The sequence below is a fragment of the Eschrichtius robustus genome, chromosome 12 (assembly GCF_028021215.1).
Source record: "Eschrichtius robustus isolate mEscRob2 chromosome 12, mEscRob2.pri, whole genome shotgun sequence".
Taxonomy (NCBI): Eukaryota; Metazoa; Chordata; class Mammalia; order Artiodactyla; family Eschrichtiidae; genus Eschrichtius; species Eschrichtius robustus.
Window position 1 is genome coordinate 68687508 of NC_090835.1, and position 21961 is coordinate 68709468.

At 41.3% G+C, this 21961-nt stretch overlaps 1 protein-coding gene and 1 pseudogene across 2 annotated transcripts in view; one reads left to right on the top strand and one right to left on the bottom strand.

The window, feature by feature from the left end:
• Positions 1-21961, bottom strand: part of ILRUN (inflammation and lipid regulator with UBA-like and NBR1-like domains) — a 114108-nt gene that overhangs the window by 16196 nt on the left and 75951 nt on the right. Inside the window, exon 4 of one of the 2 annotated variants that reach the window (XM_068557346.1) lies at positions 8180-8283. In XM_068557346.1, coding sequence (XP_068413447.1) covers positions 8180-8283 — 104 coding nt within the window. Of the gene's footprint in view, positions 1-7954; positions 8284-21961 lie in introns of both variants that reach the window. The other variant, XM_068557345.1, reaches the window with a different exon arrangement.
• LOC137774272 (small ribosomal subunit protein uS14-like) lies at positions 19490-19958 on the top strand (annotated as a pseudogene).

Below are 21961 nucleotides of genomic sequence, written 5' to 3' on the forward strand. Positions count from 1 at the left end.
AAATATGCTATCTTGGGAACACTAGCTCTGTTTCAGCTACAAGACTGCCCAGCATCAGCTCAGCCTAAAACAATGCTCAGAGTCCCAAAGCAAAGAAGACGGAGCTCAACGTTCCACTTTGAAGCTGTTGAGGTACAAAAGAGAGAGTTCCTGGAGATACTTTTTATTCTCAGTGAGATAGTAATGTTACAAACAACAAAAGACATTTTCTAAGGCTCACAGTGTTTGCTTAATTTATTTTTAAAATGCACACATGACCCATGCCAATGCAAACACCAACAAGGCTGGGAGGACTTTGCTGGCTCCTCAGGGTTTTCAAAAGAGAGACATCTTAATATCATTAAACCAGTCTCCTGGCAAACCCCTTCTGTACAGAATGTGCTAATCTGCCAGCGAACAGGGGCAGGTTCCTCAGTTGCCGGCCACTGCTTCCTCCTTGGTCACAAATTCTTTTGTAGCTCCTGAAGATGAACAAGAAGGTCTCTACAACCTGACACTAAGTGTATAAACTACCTTCAGAGAACAGCAAACAAACTTTGCTTCTGCCAGCAAGCCTCAGCATAGTGTGGTGTAGAAGAACACTAGACTCCAACTGGGTTCCCTGGGTTCCAGCCCATGGCCCACCCCCAATTTGCTGTGTGAATGTGAGCAAGTCACTTACAACTTCCTTATTGTTTTGTCAAATGAAGAGTATAACTAACTACAAAAGTCACAAGAGTGTCGTGAATTAAGAATAAGAATAAATGCAGTAGAGGTGTTTTGAGTAACAGCAGTTTTACATGTTAGACAGATAGCATTAAGCTCAGTCCTTGGACCTCTTCTCCATCTATACCAGCAGTTTCCAAGTAGGGAAGTTTTGCCCCTGCCCCAGGGGGCATTTGGCAATGTCTGGAGGTGTTTTTGGCTCTTACACTTGGGGCTGGGGAGGTACTACTGGCATCCAGTGGGTAAAGGCCAGGGATGCTGCTGAACATCTTACAATGCATAAGATCCATACCCCACCGCCCCCCGCAGCAAAAGAAGACTCATCCGGCCTAAAATGTCAATAGTCTTACTCTGTTGGCTGAGAAAACCCTGCTTTACATAGACTCATCACTTTGTGGATTGCAGCCAGGCTCACAGCGTTAGATACCATCCACATGAAATGACTCCCAAATTTTTTATCTCCACCCAAACCCTCTCTCCTAAACTCTATATCCAATCTGGATATACAAAAGCCTACTTGATACCTCCATTTGGATGCCAATGTACCCAAAATGAATTCCTGATCTCTCCCCACCTCTACCATAGCCTTTCCTCTCTCTGTGGATGGCAATTTTACCCTTTTAGTTGCTCAGGCCAAAAACCTTGGTGTCATCATTTATTCCCTCTTATACCCTGCTTCCAACCCATTAGCAAATCCTGTTAGTTCTAGCTAACAAACCAGATCCAGACACAGACCTCCTCTACCTCTGCTGCTACCAATCTGGTCCAAAGCACCCATTCTCTTTACCTAGATGATTGTACTAACTTCCCTACTGGTCCCCTGCTTCTATCCTTGCCCTGTACTCTCCACAAGAGAGCCAGAGAGTGATCCTTTTACTCTCTGGCATGAAGTCAGGCATGAAGTCAGACCACATCACCCCTCTGCTCAAAATCCTCCAGTGGTTCCCTCTGTCCCTCAGTACAAAAGCCCAAAGCTTTACAAAGGCCCACAAATCCTTCCATGATCTGGTTTCCATCCCCTGACTTCATTTCCCTCTACCCTGTTCCTACCCATTCTGGTCTTGAACAAACCAGGTGAACTTCCATCTCAGGACTTGTACTGACTGTAAAATATTCTTTCTCCAGATAGCCTTTGCTGAAACTAAATCTGGCTTTAAAGGGAGTTAGATCGTCCCTAAGTATGTTCTAGTTTTAAAATACTAAGTATGTTCAAAGGGAGATGTTAAATTCATTACAGAAAAATGAAAAACTCCAGAGACTGTATCTTTTGGCCACAATCAGGAATAGACAGGTGACTTCAAGAGGTATAGGTGCTGCTGTCACAAAAGTGAGTTAATGGAAATTTCAATGTCACCAAAAATCTAAACCCAAGTGACCACGGAGGTTCTAGGGAATCTTTTCCCTTCATAGAGGCTGGAGAGAAAGGCTGATTTCTGTAGCTTCCATAGATAACAGCCTGTGGAGAGAAGGGGTTTAGCAGTAGAGAAGTCACATAATAGCTAGCCAATAATTGGCTTGATCCTCATTTGAAATGTAGCTGTGTACTACAGAAAGCATGCATGCTCTCCCTAGCCCACAGCTGTCAGCTCAGCTGATAAAAATATGTACTTGAACACTATTTGTAACTGGGAAGCAATGTAGTGGATCGTTAAGAGAGCAGGCTCAGGAGTCAAAAACAACTGGTTTTGTTCATATCCTTGTTTTACCACTTTCTAGCTGCATGACCTTGGGCATGGAACCTGTGTACCTCAAGTCTCAGCAGCTGTAAATAGGCATAATGACAGTGCCTGTATCACGGTCCTGTTGTGTGGACTAAATGAAGTAATGCATGTCAAACTGCTGCCTCTGCCTCTGGGGAACAAATACTGGGGGTTGGGAGGCAGGGAGGTGACTAGCGTTTTTTGTAATAAACTTTGTAGATCTACTTGACTCCTTAAATTATGTACATTGATAATTTTAACAATAAAAATTAAATTTAAAAAATCCTCAGCACAGTGCCTGGCACACAGTAAGTGCTTAATGAACGGTAGCTTTACAGCTCTGATTACTGCACTCCCGTGGCCCCCACCTGGGAGTAATGTGCATTTGCTACCTGTCCCTTGCCAGAGGAGAACACAAGTTGGATAGAATATCAAGTGACACAAGTTTTCCTTCCAGCTTCTCTTTGAGCCATCTTTAAACCTTTCAGGGAAAGGGTCTGCACCTGAGAATGAAGACTCAGGTTTCATGGCAGTGGGAAGGTTATACTGCCCTCTATTGCCATTAGCTCAGCTAAGGACACCAACCACCTGCCTTTGGGTCAAATTCAGTGCGCTCTGAACTGAGCAGATGTTGGGCCCATCCTTATTAAACTCATCCCTTATTATTATGTTAAACTGATTGGCTACTTCAAAGTAGATAATAAGATCCACAAGCCATTACATCCTCAGGCCCATACAGCAAAATATTTGCCTTTTCCAAACCTCTCCCTGTAACCTCTACTACATTTCTAAACCCTCACCTAAACAGAGAGAAATTAACTCTTCCATGCCTTAGTCAACACAGACAGCAGCAGGTTAGAAGAGAGTTGATTTCTGATATAAGAAAAGCAGACTAACTTCTCTAGCTCCAGATCCAAAACACACTAGGGTGATTGTCAGAGACAGAGAGGAGGAGGAGCAGGTGCAAATGTGGGCAGGCAGGGCAGATGGCACTCGGTAGTGGCTGACGCTTGACAAGCATGAGGAACCTCTCCCAAAGATAATAACACGTTTCTCCTTCTGAACCAGCACTTGGCGGAAGTAATAACAGTGGCTCAGACTGTAATCAGTTTAAAGGAGGAGTATACGACAAACACCAGCTCCAAACTTTTTTTTTTTTTAAAAATAAGAACAAACACAAAATAAGACGCATAGTCCAAGTAACAAAATAAATGAATTTGGGATTCTTTTCAGCTCCCCCAGTGTAAATCATTACTCTTTAGAGAAAGGAAGCAAAGCATTTGGGTTGTCCTGAAGAACACCCTGGTGTCACACTCTTATTCCCAGCTGTCCTGAATAAGACCATTTAGTTGGTGTCTTATTCCTCTGTAAGGCCTTCTTAGAAAACATTGAGAAATTTTGAAAATTACTGGCAAGTAAGAAAAAGAAGTACTTAATTTCAATACGACTTATTTTCTCCTTCCACACCTCTACAGATTGTTTTTTGCTACTGTACCACTGTCCGAACAGAAGCTGTCCCAGCCTCCAGAGATGAGTCACAGTTAGAACTCATGGCAAGACTAGCCTTGAGTCCATAGAGTGAACACCTACCCTACTGTGACTGTTTGTCCTCAGAGGCTCTTGGGTTAATCACATAAAAAGCATTCATTAAAACAGCACCTAACCTTCACCAATACTTGGTCTGATTGTTCACCTGGGACAGGTCAGCCACAACTGAGCTGACAATGAGGCCAGCCAATCTTTAACAAAAGCATGGAGTCAGATTTATGAATCCTTGGAGGTCAACATATACTTGCTCACCTTTCTGACTCCCTCTGACAGCTCTCACACAGGGAGGGCCCAGGCCCTCTGGATGTTGTGGGATGGTGCTAGGACAGGTGTTCCCACCCAGAGCTCCCCCCTTCTCCCCCCACCACCCCTGCCTGTGGCACAGAGCACTGGGTCCAGAGAGCTTATGGGTTATTCAAGGGTAGCTGGGGAAGGGCTCCAGGGGTGTCCAGATCCTGGCACTGACAGATGGGCCATTATGTTGACATTCACCCAGCCCTCACATAAGGTGCATGAAGCAATCTTTTCATTTCATCCTACCAACCTTAGCAAGTTAAACTGTAACTATGGAGGCAGCAGGAAACTGTATCTTCCTATTAAAACTGTGGTCATGGGCTTCCCAGAGCGTCATGTTCTTTCCCAGCCTTCAGGGCAGGCAGGGAATTTCTTTAGAGTATATCAAATCTATTGCCAACTCAGTGATCCCTGATACCAGGGCATCAGGTACTCCTCCAACCCATCCAATAAAGATGGCACCTGGTGTGAACTGAACACACTTGCCCCAACTCTAGCGCTCTAGGGGGCTCTCATCCTTTCCACTCACTCATAAATAAAAAGGACTATTTATTATTAACCCCACATGGTTGGTACACCCTGAGAGTTTAAAAAGTTTTTATTTTTATCAACCAGAAAAAGAAATCACTACTTTAAAGACTCAACAATCAGGGGAACTCTTCAAAAGAAAAAGATGCCACAGGCAATCCTCAGTTTACATTAGAGCCACTTATCTTATTTCAACAACCTTGATGACACTGGTCATCAACTCAGTTAATGCTTTCGCTCAACACAGCCTCCATCCCAACAGGAAGATCTAAGGAAAGCCCAGGTTCACCTACTAATACCTTTAGTAACGTGGCGCCTGGATGTGAATCCCAGCTCTGCCTCTTGCTAGCTGTGTGACACTGGGGTAAATTACTTAGCCCCTAGGAACTTTTATTTTCTCATCAAAATATGAAGATGATACATGTAAAGTACTTGGCAGCATACCTGGCACACAGGAACGGTTAAAAAATAACTCTGGTATATACCTGATCTCGCCACTTATGGCCCTTCAGAACCTCAAGTATTCTTGCCTTTAAAAATAAATAAATCTATATTCTCAAGCCAAACACAAATGCTTAGAATCATGAATTATCTCTGCTTTAAGGTATTCATTTAAGTATAGTCCCAATTCTTTTCGAAGCCATTTGTAATTATTTCACCCAAATTTTTCCATCAAATTACTTCATCCAAAGGAACACACTGCAACCAACTGAATGTATCTCCCACTGTCTGTCACCCGTATCTCCTGACCACACATCCCTTACTCAGTATTCTGCCCTCAGCACTTCAACTGTTCTCCTACCATCATCCTTCCTGTCTTTCCAAATCTGTCCATTCTTTGAAAAGCCCTTTCCATCAACTCCACCTCTACTTCATCTCTGCCTTCTGTAACTCTAACCCCCAGCCATGCACACGAATTATACATTTTGACTGTGCTGTGCTCTACTGCCCAAATTCATACTTCACCTTGACTGAATTGTATGTGTGTTTCATCTCCCCTACTGTACTGTGAGCTGCTGGTTGGCAGGGATAACTTCTTTTATTCTTCAAGTTTCCTTACTCAATAATGTACACTGCTCTGTACACCAGTGCAGAAATGTGTTAATAAATACTTGCTGATAACTGTCTATACCCTACCCCATTTCTAAGGAGCCCTAAGAGGTGGAGCTGACTCAACTTTAGCCAGAAATGCTTTCAGAGGACTTGCTTTTAAGAGGACTGCTTAACTTAAGAAGAAAAGGAGGCTCTGATTTCTCTTTGGGGTCCAAGTGCCACATTCTCAATGCATTACAGCCAACAGTCTTGTATATCGTCTCCAATGAGAACCTTTTCTCTGTGGTTCTTGCAAATGCTATTTCTAAATGATTCTACAGAGTTCATGAAAAAAATCAGGTAACATACCACGAGTTCATCAACCTCAAGAAATATCTCAACAGCCTCACCGTAGCCCAGCCTTTCCGAAAAAGAGCAGCATGGCAGGACCTCAATTAAGGCTGGTAGGTAATCCATTCCGACAACCCCCACCCCACCCCGGGCCAGAGCAATGACAGACTTAAAAGGCATCAGTCCCTAAAGCCCTAAAGGAGCAAAAAACAACTAACAGGCTCACAACTCAGGAAAACGAGTGCAGTGCACTGGCCAGGAACACCAGCCCTCTCCTAAGACTAACAGTGATAGCTGAGCCAGGGAGTTCACAGTTGGGTGAAGGGGCTTCCTTTACAGAAAGCACTGGAGCAACTGGTTTTGCCTCCTCCAACTCTCATCTTCCCATTACACTCAACTGCCCTAAAGTTCTCCTTCTAACAGGGCATGCTTAGCCTAGGGCCTATACCACCCAGAACAGTCATACCCTGGAGGGTTAAATTTAAGGAAGAGAAATCTGGAGCAATAGGAACTTAGTGGAAAATCTTTGTTAGAGTGTTAAGATGTGAAGTCTTTCCTCAAATATAAGCCATTTATTGCCTTGCCAATTTACTTCTCTTATATCCTGTATGATTAACATGATTCCACACAATCCTTTATAATGACCACCCAACCAATAAATCAATCCTGTTGCACTCCTGTTGAATGCAGTCCCTCTTACTAGACCCTGTGGAGAAAGAGAATTCACATCACCAAGTTTCCTTTCTTAATTTGCCTCTGGATCTAGACCACATATAAAGCACTGGTCAGAAAAATGCCATTCTTACAACAGAGCAAGTTGTCCCTCAAATAAACATTATTTTTAAAAATTTGAGGGTGAATGCCAACACGAAGCAAGGAAAGACTTAACAGTTATACGATTATATAGGTGGGAGGCTGGGCCTAATACACCATATTATTAATCAGAGAAGAACGAACAGGAATGTTCACAGGCCCTGCCACACAAATCACCTACAACGGTTAGCGCTTAGCATCAGGGCTTTATTCAACCTACCAAAACCAACAACCAGGAACCATAGTCACCTTGGCGGAGTATGGAAGGTGCTGTTTAATCAGCAAGCAAAGCGAAACAGATCAAGAAATCAAACACCTAGAAGACTGTCTTAGAACAATCAGAATATTTAAAATCATGATTAACTCAACAAACAATTCTCTCACTTATTCCTCACACATGAAAAGTCAAAATATCACTTGGGCCACTCTGGGTTGTAGGTGAGGAGGTAGATGGGCCATAAGAGACTGGAAAAACATCAACAAGAAGACATGCAAACTAGGTAAATAAAGTGGAAGCCCAACAACATTTGGATAGGATACAACATTAGGATAAATAATTGAGCTTGTCTATTTCCTCAGGAAAAACACCCCACCCAAAACCAAAAAAACACAGTAGGAACAAATTCCAAAGGTGTGCTGTTGCTCTACACTTGGTATACATTTACATTGGAAGAATGGCTGGTGATATTTTGACTTTCTTTTGTTTTTTTTTTTAATGCTAAAGGTAAAGAACTCTGTTCTTTCAGCACCCAAACCAGAGCAGAGACAGTAGTAAATTATAAATGTGGATGGAGTAACATCCACAGGACATGGAGATGGGGGAGGGGGGGAGGGGAGAAGGGGTAGGTTTTTGTGCTGTTGCATTGGCAGGAGAGCTAAGCAGTCTTAAAGAACATTTTAGGCTTCTAGGTTTGCCATGAAGGAGTATCACAAATCCCAAGGCCCACCACCTACCCCTTCTCCTCTTCTCCGAGGGCACCTACCTTACTGTAAGTCACTACTGATAAGTTGTTTGCGTGACTGCTGGGGGACAGATTTACAGAGTTCTGTGAGAGTCTATTCTCATCTTGCTCGGTTTGGTCAGGAGCAGGAGCCCATGTGTTTTTGCTGATCGAGTCGAACCCGGAACCCCCAGGGTCTTTTAAGTTGTTTTCATCTGATTGTCGGTTCTTTTGGGGAGAGGCAAACGGGTTGAAGTTTCCTTCTACCTTGCGATGAGGCTGTGTGTTGAACTCCGTTTCAAAAGATGACAGCTGCTGCGTTACTCCTAAAAGTCCACCCACCTCCACACTGAGAATGACCCAGATGACATCTGAAACAAAAAGGCAAGTCATGTCAATGCCAGGCATACCCTCAAGGCTCAAAGCAGCCATCACAGAGAACCCCAAACACCACCCAAACCATAAGAAGAAATGTTCCTTTACATGCTAGTTTAGAAGCTTACTGACAAAGTTATCCAGTACATTTGCATTGCATGCAGTTCTACATTTTTGGTAATGTCAAATTCATACTCTGGTACAAATTCAGCAGAGGTCTGTGGTGAGACCCATGAAACTATCTGTAAAAAGGTTACTAGTTGATTTTGATGCATAACCATATTTTGGAAATCATTACTCCAGAGGAACAATGATCAATATATAGAAACCCAAAAGCTATTTTTCCAGAATTACAAGCTCTTTGTGGTTTTTGCTTTATTTTGTACATGATTAACTCAGAAAACTCAGGGCAGGCATAACTCTTGAGTCAAAAAAAATCCTTATAATTACTAAAACTGCAACTTATCAACCAACCCTCCCCCCACTTTGGGGCAATTTAGAGTGACCTGCCCAAACTAGGACAACTGAGAGTAAAAGAGGGCGTTACTAGTTACACCAGGACACAGGTGTAAGCCAGCACTAATCCTGACATATTAGAACAGATACCACCCTGGCTATTTTCACCATCTATGTGTTCAAAAGATAACAAAATTTAGTATGCCTGAGACTTTCTATTGATAAAATAATCCAATTTAATACCAACTTTGCCCTTCTGTCAGATAGGGAAACCCTACCATCTACATTGAAACCATGAGATTTGTTTTAAAAGATGCACCATAGGACTTTTGGTCATAATTCAGTTCTTTATTTCCTCAACTGTCAAAGCCATGAGTTCAAAAAGAAATGAACAAAGTAAGCGGCACTTCAATTTGATGTTCAGCACCTCAATTCAGAGAACAGTGGCATCTACTTTCCTGATGGAAGGTTTTCAAAAAGCAAGCTATAGAAAGGCCAAGAAGCTTTTAAGTGTGAACCTTGTTGAAAACAAATATGAAAAATTGTTCAGGCTCCTAAATAAGTGGTATAAGGTTGATAGGAAAAGGCAGATAAAACTTCATCAGTTAGCTACATGGCAATACAGTAGTCCCCTTTACCCATGATTCACTTTTCATGGTTTCAGTTACCCATGTCAATGGTGGTCCAAAAATATTAAATGGACAGTGCCAGAAGTAAACAATTCCTAAGTTCTACATTGCGCACTGTTCTGAGTAGTGTGATGAAATCTCTCACTGTCTTGCTCCATCCTATCTGGATGTGAATCATCCCTTTGTCCATCGTATCCACGCTATATACGCTATCTGCTCGTTAGTCACTTAGTAGCCATCTGGGTTATCAGATCGACAATCACAATCGGGTACAGCACCGCTTGTATTCAAGTAACCCTTATGGTACTTAATAATGGCCCCAAAGCACAAGAGAACCGATGCTGGCACTTCAGATACGCCAAAGAGAAGCCGTAAAGTGCTTCAAGTGAAAAGGTGAAAGTTCTCAACTGAATAAGGAAAGAAAAAAATCATATGCTAAATAAGGCTGCTAAAACCTATGGTAACAAATCTTCTATCCATCAAGTTGTGAAGAAGGAAAAAGGAAACTTGTGCCAGTTTTGCTGTCGCACTTCAAACTGCAAAACTGAGAGCCACAGTGAGTGATAAGTGCTTAGTTAAGATGGAAAAGGCATTAAATTTGGACAATAAGATATTTTGAGAGAGAGAGAGACCACATTCACATAACTTTGATTACAGTATATTGTTATAACTATTCAACTGAATTATTAGTTATTGTTGTTAATCTCTTACTGTGCCTAATTTGTAAATAAGGCTTTATCATAGGTAGGTGTGTATAGGAAAAAACACAGTATATATAGAGTTCAGTACTGTCTGTGGTTTCAACATCCATACTAGGGGTCTCGGAGCATATGCCCCACAGATAAGTGGGGGACTACTGTATAATATATAAGCCTAGAACAAACAGACTAAAAAGGAAATTGAAGGAAACTAAGGAAAACTCTCTTGGGCTGCGTTTGTTCTCAATTTTCAATCTGGGTTCTACAGCTGAGGAAGGGGATCTTAAGTGTCAGATAGCCATAAATACTCGATTTAAGGTTAGTGATTTGGAAGCTGTATTAAGAACTTGGTTGTATCCAAACAGCTATGAGCCAAAACCTTAGTAAGCAGAGATGCAGTGACATCTACTGTTCACTTCTATAATGAGCAACTCTTTTTATCTCTTGTGAAGAGGAAGCTAAAGCCACTAGCAACACTAGTATGGATCACAGGAATGGGAATCCATCCCAGACACACTTACCATTAAAGCAAATGTGAATCTTTACGTAAACTAGTATCATAAAAGTTCAACCTGGGCTTCCCTGGTGGCGCAGTGGTTAAGAATCCGCCTGCCAATGCAGGAGACAAGGGTTCAAGCCCTGGTCCAGGAAGATACTACTTACCACAGAGCAACTAACCCTGTGAGCCACAACTACTGAGCCTGCGAGCCACAACTACTGAAGCCCGTGCACCTAGAGCCCACGCTCCACAACAAGAGAAGCCACCTCAGTGAGAAGCCCGCACACCTCAACAAAGAGGAACTCCTGCTCGCCACAACTAGAGAAAGCCCACGCACAGCAACGAAGACCCAACGCAGCCAAAAATAAATAAAAATAAAAATAAAAATAAAAATAAAAAAATTTATTAAAAAAAAAAAGAAAGTTCAACCTGCTGATTTAACACTGTAAACAAAGACAGGCAGAGTACCATTTCACTTAGAAATCTGTAACAGTGCCAGTAATGGTGGGTCAGATGACTTTCATTCAAGACTTGCTCAATCTCATAAACCAACATGATATGGGCCTTAAAAAACAATTCAATGGCAGGCAGCCTGAGGGAGACTCATTCTGTGCTCTCTTATTCTAGGCTTTCTAACCAAAGGCAACATTCCTTCACTCTACTATTCATTTCTTCCAAGCGGATATGCCTTGTCTTACAGTACATTAATTCCTACTTTTATCTTCCACCCATCTGTTTTCCAAAATCCTTTTGTAAGTACATGGTATGTTTAGCATACTCAGCTATAGGTAATAGGCTTTGTTCTCTTAGCTCAGGAAACTAAATGCTTATGAGAAAGGACAGACTGTTCTGAAGGCTGTTAGCATACGAGACTAATGACATTTCCCCCCTGGCTTTGAGAACTAAAGCTTCTTTAATACAACTCACTGGGCCTTATCATACTTAAAGCCACTACACTCTCTTCACTTTGGCTATTTTTCTGCACTGTTCACAGATTCTACATAGTAGCTGTAAAAGGAATGTCACTTAAGAAGTCACTGATTTATAAACACCAATAATTAAAATTCCAGTTCTGATCCTCCAAAGTTACTATCATGATGGGTCATTATGAACAGTACACCATGCCTTCTACATGGTACTATCTGAGCCCTCCAGGTACTACCTATAGACCTCACATTTTGGAACGTGTTCATCCCACACATAGTGTGTGTGGGTTTCTTTTAATCAAACAATAAAAAGGATGAAGATGAGCCCAATAAGCTTATTTCAGAGGTTGACCATTTCCAATTCTTGCCAGAACACCTTAATTACTAAGATTAAAACTGCCAGCCAGATATTTCACTATTGCTGATGACAAAATCACAGCTGTAAGGAATATCAGGGGTCATCTAACGGAACTGCTTCACTTTCTAGATGAAGGATCTGAGGTCTGGAGGTAGAAGTGATGGGCCTAAGATCAGACTTCAAGTTAGAAGTTGACCATGATGATGACCAAGAACTTCCAGCTCTTAGTATAGCTTTTTAAACCCACACTTGTTTCTTCCCAACAGGAATTTGGGAAGCCAAGTGCCCAGGGAACGAAACCTATAGTTAAGTCAGTCCCATTTTAGTATCTTTACTGACAGACATATGAAATAAGAATGGTGTCCTAGAAAAGTAGCCAAGAAAGTAAAACCAAGTGCCAAGCCTACACAGTCAGGGCTTAGTAAGCCAATGGAGAAACCAATTTTAGAATGTCTTGCCTTAAAGTAATTTTTTAAAAGCACCTGAGCCAGAACTTTGGAGCTAGAGGTACTGTAAATATTATTTCATTCAACTTGTCCTTTTTACATATGATAAAACCTTTAATAATAAGTATAAACCTTATTAATAATAAGTATAAATTTCCTTTTGTAGAAATGTGTAATAAATTACTGAAGAGAGAACATAACCTTTTATTTCTTAAGTTTAGACTATGAGAAGTGTAGAGTAAAAGGAAAATATTTTACTTTGAGCCCAAGTCCATAATCTTAATCAATCATGCTGACATACAAAGACATCTCAGATTATGGTAAGAATATTAAAAACATTTGCATATATCTAAAAGCTAGCATCATGGGTCAAATCACATCATAATAAATATAAACAAGCACCTATGATTTGTCCACTAAAATAGAACTGTTAAAAACAGTACAATATTAGAACTGGTATATTTGTTTCTTGTGGGAATATAGGTTACAATATATGTACAGTACAGGTACAGGTATACTGGGTTGAACAAATAAGTAAATGGATGGTGAGAGCAAGGTTTTTCGTTATCAAAGAAGGATATTACAGTAAAGCAAGCAAAGAAGGAATTCTAAAATAAACCCTGTGGTACTGGATTAAAGCCAGAGACATCAATATAAACGAAACACAGAAACAATTATAGATATGTCTGTATGCAAAGGTTAGTATGTATAATATGTTATCTAGCTCTATCTGCTAAGATGGCCTAGAAGTAACGATACCCCTGTAGCAATGAACATACCTAGTGCTCAGTAGTTTCTAAATACTACTCTCCAATAGAAAGAACAAGGGCTTCTTGGAGAAATGGCTGATTCTAGGGCTGGGGCATGGAAAATATAAGAAAAGCCTGGAACATCTTGTTGTACCAGAAAGTAAGGAAGTGGTCAAAACACAAAAGGATAGGGGCAGGTTACAGGGATACAGGAGCCACCTGAAAGATCTCCCTCTGGAGCTGGAACAATCTGGGCAACAAAATAAATAATGTAGCACTGGATTGTAACTCCAACTATAAAATAAATATACATGAGTATATTTATTAACTATGAGTCCATAGTTATATAAATAAATGAAGAAATGACAAACTTCCTTACAAAGAATTCCAAATAATATATAAAGATACTCTCCCTTCCAAGAGGTGGCGCTTAATTCTATACACCCCCCAGGGACTTCGCTGGTGGTTCAGTGGGTAACACTCTGCGCTCCCAATGCAGGGCGCCCGGGTTCAATCCCTGGTCGGGGAACTAGATCCCACATGCATGCCGAGACTAAGAGTTCTCATGCTGCAACTAAAAGGAGCTCGCATGTTGCAAGACCCGGCAGGGCATAAATAAATAAATATTTTAAAAAATAACAAAATTCTACACACCCTCCAATCCACTCTATCTTAGTGATAGAGTAGGGAAAGAGAAAAGGAGTAACTTTACAGTGGAGAAACTGGCAAACAAACTACTCAACCTAGTGACCAAGGTTAATATCACCAGTGATGTTATGCAAATATCAAGTACCCTCCACCCCCACAGGGCACTTCACCTTCACAGTATTCTTCCCCAAACCCATAACATCAGTCTAACCACGTGGAAAACATCAGATAAGCTCAGATTGGGGGACATTATAAAGCAGGGGTCCCCAACCCCCAGGCCACAGACTGGTACCTGTCCATGGCCTATTAGGAACTGGGCTGCACAGCAGGAGGTGATTGGCAGGTGAGCAAGCGAAGCTTCATCTGTATTTACAGCCACTCCCCATCGCTCGCATTACAGCCTGAGCTCCGCCTCCTGTCAGGTCAGAGGCAGCATTAGATTCTCAGAGGAGTGCGAACCTTACTGTGAACTGCACATGCAAGGGATCTAGGTTGTGCGCTCCTTATGAGAATCTAATGCCTGATGATCTGAGGTGGAGCTGAGGCGGTGATGCTAGAGCTGGGGATTGGCTGCAAATACAGATTATCATTAGCAGAGAGGTTTGAATGCACAGAGACCATAATAAATCAACTGCTTGCAGACTCATATCAAAACCCTATCAGTGAGTGGCAAGTGAAAACAAGCTCAGGGCTCCCACTGATTCTGCATTATGGTGAGTTGTATAATTATTTCATTATATATTACAATGTAATAATAACAGAAATAAAGTGCATAATAAATGTAATGTTCTTGAATCATCCCAAAACCACAGCCCCCCCCCGTCCGTGGAAAAATTGTCTTCCACAAAACTGGTCCCTGGTGCCAAAAAGGTTGAGGTCCGCTGTTATAAAGGATACTTTATATAAAGGATACTTGCCAGTATTCCTCAAAACTATCAGGGGTCCTGAAAAACACAGAAAAGACTGAGAAATTGTCACAGACCAGAGGAGACTGGGAGACATGACAACTAAGTGCGATATGGGACCCTAGACTGGTTTCTGGAACAGAAGAGTCCTGAATGGAAAAACTGATGAAATCTAAATAAAGTTTGCAGTTGAGTTCATAGTAATGTACCAATGTTGATGTCTTCATTCTAGCAAGTGTGCCATGATTATGTAAGATGCTAACAATGGGGGAAACTGGGTATATGGGAACTCTGTATCACCTCTGAAACTTTACTGTAAATCTAAAATTGTTCCAAAGTAAAGTTTACTAAAAGAAATTAGTATAGCATTAAAAAAGTGTACTTTCAAACACTAAGAGGTAAAGTTGTAACGGAGCCAACACAAACAATTCTCTCTGTAGTGAAGTGACTATAAAGGAGAGTGCTTTGATCTAGCAGGGGGTAGAACAAGGTTGTAGCAGGGCAGGCAGGAGGGCCCGTCACGTGCTCAATTCTTCAGAGGCCTCAAAAAGACCACATCATCAACTGGACACACGAGTCATTCCCATCTGCAGGGAGATCTTGCCCTTCTAGTGCAACCCCTTCTCAGCAGTGCAGTAAGGACATTAACAGTCTTCAAACAGGGGGAACAGCAATGACGGCACAAATGAACCATCTTGATGTGGATGTTTGGCTGAAGCTGCCTGACTAGTTCCAGAGCCTGCCTCTGGCCCACAGAAGATGCAAATGGAAGCCACAAAAAGCAAGCAATAAACTGCCACATTAATAGGTTCCACTTGGTGTGGGTTTCCGAAGGGGAAAGGGTAGGGGACTCGGGAAAGCACCACCTTCAAAAATCCAGTTTACGAGGACACCTCAAAGTAATTCCCACTGTGGCTAGGAATGAAATCTTATAGGCTTCTGATCTCTAGAGCAACTACCTTGGGCTCGTCCCTAAGAGCTGTAAGAGCACCAGGAGACACAGGCTAGCTTTAGCCTGCATGTACCTACAAGATTACCAGGGAGGCCACTTCTAGATTTGGAGGTTGCGAATTCAAATCCTTCCTAAAGCTCAACTCATCTTCATAGCACAACAGGAACCCCACATTTCCCCTGAGAATTAAGAAACAACTTGGGTCTGCAGAGGTAAACAGGCTCTAGTCAGCTGCTGGGCTACAAGCTACGGGCTCACATTTCATTTCTAGAGTAGGAAGGCTGGATATGTGCTGCCTGGCTTCAGTGAGAGAGGCTTGAAAGGAGAGAGTCTGAGCACTGGTAAACTAGTGGCCTGAAACATGCCCCGACAGTAAGTAGTGCAAAGGTCAACATTATGAGTATCTCCTCATCTTTGTGTCTGTCTCTTCCCAGTCTCAACTTCCAGTCCGTTTTTCTACACTGTTTACTCAACACATGCCTGGCTCTCACGACACCTGCCCAGGCACTCAGATACTTTCACTATCTATGAACACAACACCTACCTCAGCATCTATGGGGGAAGATGGGACAGCCAACTCCAGTTCATTAGCTCCTCAGAGGACAACTCCTGATCTCTGGGGCCCAGGCCCCATCTACAGCAGAGTGACTGTTGAAGGGCTGCCTCTACTCAGCTCTGCTTCCCTACCCATTCTCACTCCCCACCCCATCTTGCCACAGTGTGCATTAAATACTTATTCCTTAGTTTCATATTATTCTCAGGAATTTCATTTTAAAGTGCAAATGCCCCCTAAAGGAACATATTAAGCTACATTAACACCATTATCAGATCAACCAACGGGCACAAGTTCACAAAGGGGAGAAGATAAAGAGAAGCCTAGGAAAGAGCACTGGAAGCCTGGATGAGACAAGACAGTGAGGAGTCCCCAGTGCCCATAATAGGAAGAGGGGCTCAGAAAGAAAAGCAGAAATGGCAACAAAAAAGAGACTACTCCTCTTCACAATTTTTTCAAATCATGCCCTATTTAATAATCATGAGGGACTTCCCTGGTGGCGCAGTGGCTAAGAATCCGCCTGCCAATGCAGGGGACACGGGTTCAATCCCTGGTCCAGGAAGATCCCACATGCCGCGGAGCAACTAAGCCCTTGCACCACGACTACTGAGCCTGCGCTCTAGAGCCCGTGAGCCACAACTACTGAGCCCGCGCACCACAACTACTGAGCCCGTGCACCGACAGCCCGTGCTCCGCAGCAAGAGAAGCACCCGCACCGCAATGAAGACCCAATGCAGACAAAAATAAAAATTAAAAAAAACAAACATGAGCTTTTGCCTTAACTTGTGTGTGTGGCGGGGGTAGAGGGGGCAGGTAATCGCAATCATTTAATCACTTAGTTATTTACTTCAGGTCTGAGGAAATAAGGATCCCTACTTCCCAAACCCAGTAAAATCAGTGCCGTGAAACAAAGAGTGAAAACATGTCTGAGACAAAAGATGAAAATCAGCTCAGAATGGGGAAAAAACCCAATATTGCCATTAATCAGGCTGGGAGGGCACAGATAAAGGCAGGTACAAAGATAATAGGAAACACTATTTCTCCCAAGGTCATACAGCAGCTGTAAAATGCTATAATGACCCTCTCTTTGAATGCCTACTGCTTTCTTACCAACGACGCCCCCAGACCAGCTTTGTTACAGCCATCTATTACTAAGGATACCCAACTGCCACCCACGATAGCACCCAAGCCCTAATTAATCCTCACTTCTAGTCCTGCCTCAGAAACAGCAGCTAATCCAAAATTGATCCCACTTCCCTAGAGCCTCCTGAGAATCCTTCAGCAGGAACCCAACCTTACAGAAGCTGCTTCCCTCCTCCCTCTTACTGCATGGCATTCCACAGGTCACCTGGAGTGCCTTCCCTCACCACATATGTCTATCTGGTTTTGTCAGACTACAGGTTTGTTTCAGGTGATCTCTGAACCCAGACGCCTTCCTCTCTTCCCCCTCCCAGCCTCAACTCCTAGAAGCAGAGACTCCACCCCTTCCTACCAGTCTTCCCTTCCTGTACAACTGCCCTCTCCCCACCAGCTGATAACATAAGGAAAGAGGAGTGAATTCAATGATAAGGAGGTCAAATAAAGAAAGAGAAGGAGCAGCCCCAAGAATAAAGAAAAACCAGGAGTATATAGTATTCTAGAAGCCTAATGACAAAAGCGTTTCAAGGGAAACAGAGTTATTAAGTGGGTCCAATGCAGCTAATAAATCAAGTAACTTGAAAACTGAGAACAAAGCACTGGATGTAGTATCATGCAGGTCACTGGTGACTTTGAAAAGAGCAGCAGTTTTAGTGGAGTGGTAGGGACAGAAGCCTGAACGGAAAAAATTCGACGAGGAAACAGGAGGTGGAGATAGCCATTACTGATACTAAATGTTTGAAGGACTTCTGCTATGAAAGAGAGCAGAGAAATGGGGAAGAAGCTGGAGGAGGAAAACTAATAATATTACATTATATGTAACAGCAAGAAATCTTTTTTTATCAATCCAATCCATAGTTATTGTTTCAAGGCATGTAAAACAATAATGTGTGCCAACATTACATCTCCAAAGGATTTAAAAAAATTTTTTTTATTTTATATTGGAAGAAGTTTAAAATAACTCAAATATCCATCAGTGGGGACTAAGCTAGAAAAATGAAGACATATCTACCTGAGGGGATATGCCACAGCCATAAAAAGGAATGAACTTAGCAGTGTGACATTAAAAAAATAATGTTTACTGTGTTGCACTGTTGGAAGTTAGATTCAATGCTAAGAGTAATGTCTGATGATTGCCTATGTCTAACTGTTGCTGGAGGACTCTACCAATGACAGTAAAACAGGTTTCCTATATAAAATCTAAGAGTTTATGATACCTATAAAAAGGGAATATAATCTTTAATCCTCCTCTTCATTCACTAGTTTCACTGAAAGTAAATAAAGCACCAAACCCTTATTCTAAAAAACTGGCAATTAAAGGTAAAGAATTAAGCATTTAATCTAGCCTTATTTGTAAAACTGAATTTCAGGAAAATAAGTCATTGTTGATAAAGTTTCCTCCGCCCAAAACTACTCTAGCTAATATATGTGGGAAAAAAATTGCCACTTTGTAATCCCTAATTGAAATGATTCAGGCAATAATCAATGAACAAAACCATTAGACAAAAGGTTGGTTGATGGGGAGGACCTTTGGAGGGATCAGGCTGTCACCACTTGAACCCTTTGATTGATCTCAGCATCACTAAGAGCCAAATAATTTTGAAAAAGAAGTAGAAAGTTAGGTGTCACACTCCTTGATTTCAAAACTTACTACAAAACTACAGTAATCAAAATAGTGTGGTATTGGCAGAAAGACAGACATATAGACCATGGAATAGAATGGAGAGCTCAAAAATAAACCCTCACATTTATAGTCAAATGATTTTTGACAAGAATACTAAGAGCATTCAATGGGGAAGGGAAGTCTTTTCAACAAATGGTGTTGAGAAAACTGGATATCCACATGCAAAAGAATGAATTTGGATCCTTACCTTACACCATATACAAAAATTAACTCAAAATGGATCAAAGATCTAAACGTACAAACTAAACCTCTGAGAAGAAAACAGAAGGAAAGCTTCATGATACTGGATTTGGAAACGATTTCTTGGATTTGACTCCAAAAGCACAGGCAACCAAAGAAAAAAGATAAACTGGACTACATCAAAATTAAAACTTTTGTGCATCAAAGGACACAATCAACAGAGTGCAAAGGCAAACACCGGAATGGAGAAAATATTTACAAATCAATATCTGATAATGGGCAAATATCCAAAATATATAAAGAACTCCTACAAAATAAAACTAATAACCTGATTTTAAAATGCGCAAAGGGCCTTTTGCCTCGCTACATACGAGAAAGCAAAATGGGTCACCAGCAGCTCTAATGGAGCCATCCAAGAAAATCAGGCCACGGTTCTTGCTCTTGCTGCATCTGCTCAAACCTGCACAGTCCAGGCTTCCCTGGTGGCGCAGTGGTTGAGAATCTGCCTGCCAATGCAGGGGACACGGGTTCGAGCCCTGGTCCGGGAGGATCCCACATGCCGCGGAGCAACTGGGTCCGTGAGCCACAACTACTGAGCCTGTGCATCTGGAGCCTGTGCTCCGCAACGGGAGAGGCCGCGATGGTGAGAGGCCCGCGCGCCGCGATGAGAAGTGGCCCCCGCTTGCTGCAACTGGAGAAAGCCCTCACACAGAAACGAAGACCCAACACAGCCAAAAATAAATAAATTTTAAAAAAACCCTGCAAGTCTGATCCAAAAGTACAGCCTCAATATGTACCACCAGTGTTTCCAACAGTACACAAAGGATATAGGCTTCATTAAGTTGGACTAAGCCAACTTCTTGAATGGTTTCATCCAGGACATCTACCTTACCGCAGAAACAATGCTAGCTCTTTGTACATTAAAACAAAAACAAAAACCCTTTTCAATTGTGAGAGTTTTAATGTGAATGGAATAGTCAACTGACTACAGAAATCTCCTTTTAAAAATTTACTATTATCTTCTCAACGGATTCATCTTCAAAATATGTGGCTTATTTTCCCTCAGTTATATAAAAGTATTCACATTGGGGGGAAAAATGGGCAAAGGACTTGAACAAACTGAAGGACCTAAAAGCACAGGTAAAGATGCTTGATATCATTCATCATTAGGGAACTACAAATCAAAACCATAATGAGATACTACCTCACACTCATTAGGATGGCTACTGTCAAAATAACAGAAAATAACAAGTCTGGGCAAGGATGTGGAGAAACTGGAACCCTTGTACACTGGTGGGAGGGTAAAATGGTACAGCCACTATGAAAAGCAGTATGGCATTTCCTTAAGAAATTAAAAATAGAATTGCCATATGGTCCAGCAATCCCATTTCTAGGTATATACCCAAAAGAACTAAAAGCAGAGTTTCAAAGAGATATTTGTATACCCGTTCTCATAACAGCATTATTCATAATACCAAAAGGTAGAAGCAATCGAAGTGTACATTGATAGATAAATGATTTTAAAAGTGTGGGATATACATACAATGGATTATTCAGCCTTGTAAAGTTGGAAAATTCTCAGCCATGTTACAACTTGGATGAACCTTTAACATGAACTGAAATAAAAGCCAGTCACAAAAGGACAAAAACTGTATGATACCACTTATATGAGGTACCCAGAGTAGTCAAATTCAGAGACAGGAAGTAGAATGGTGGCTGTCAGGGGCTGGAGGGAGAGGGAGAAGAGGAGTTATTATTTAATAGGTACAGAGTTTCAGTTTTGCAAGAGTTCTGGAGATAGATAGTGATGATGGCTGTATAACAATGTGAACGAGCTTAATGCCACTGACCTGTATACTTAAAAATGGTTAAGATGGTAAATAGTTATGTGTATTTCACCACAATTCAAACAAACAAACAAACAAAACCCTGAGGCCCAGTACCTTTGAATTAGTTGCTCAAGGTCAATCACTAATATATTATGTGGCAGAATCAAAACCAGAGGTCAGATCTTTTAACTCCTGGACTAGTACTTATCTATAACTTCAGGCAGCACTTTCCCCCCACCCCTGGTCAGTTTTGAGTGTTCCACCAACCAGGAAAGAGACAGTACTTATGGAGACAACTATTCCTGGCAGAAAAGAAGGAAATATTAACGTCTTAATAATTTGAAATTTTATAGCCTACTAATAAAGTATAACTGAGTGGATGATAGCACAATTGCAGAAAATATAGCACGAAAGTACATTTAAGCAACTTAAATTGCTAATTTAAATCTCAAAGTATAATTATGTTTTAAGGGTAACACAGGGAATCAAAACTATAGCACATTAAGAGCCAAACGTATGTAACTGACAAAAAATATACAGATTAAAACTGGCATTTTAACAATCGTTTTGTATTAACTTTGAAAAACACTTAAATGTAACATTGGATAAAAGGGCTTAACATTTAAATATTGTCTATTTTACATGCAAATAGGGAGAAAAATGGCTGGAATTCTCATTCCTTCACTACTTCTGCTGCATTTCTCAACCAATCTGATTGTGACACACTTGGTGCTTCTTCATATCTGTAGTATTTTTACCAAAGGGTAATTTAAAATAGAATATTCAAACAGAAGAAGTACTTCCAAGTATTTAGTTCAAGAACCAGAAAGTCAAATTTTAGACTAGCAACTGATTTACTTAATTCAACCTTAAGTAGTTCCATTAAAAAAAGAAAGAAAAAGGTCTGTTCTTCTTGGTACATGTGCTTTAAAGTAAGGTTTAACTTAGGACTCTGATGTCTTTCTACAGAGGTACTATGTATGTTTTGAATACTAAAAAGCATAATAACAAGATATAAGCCCCAT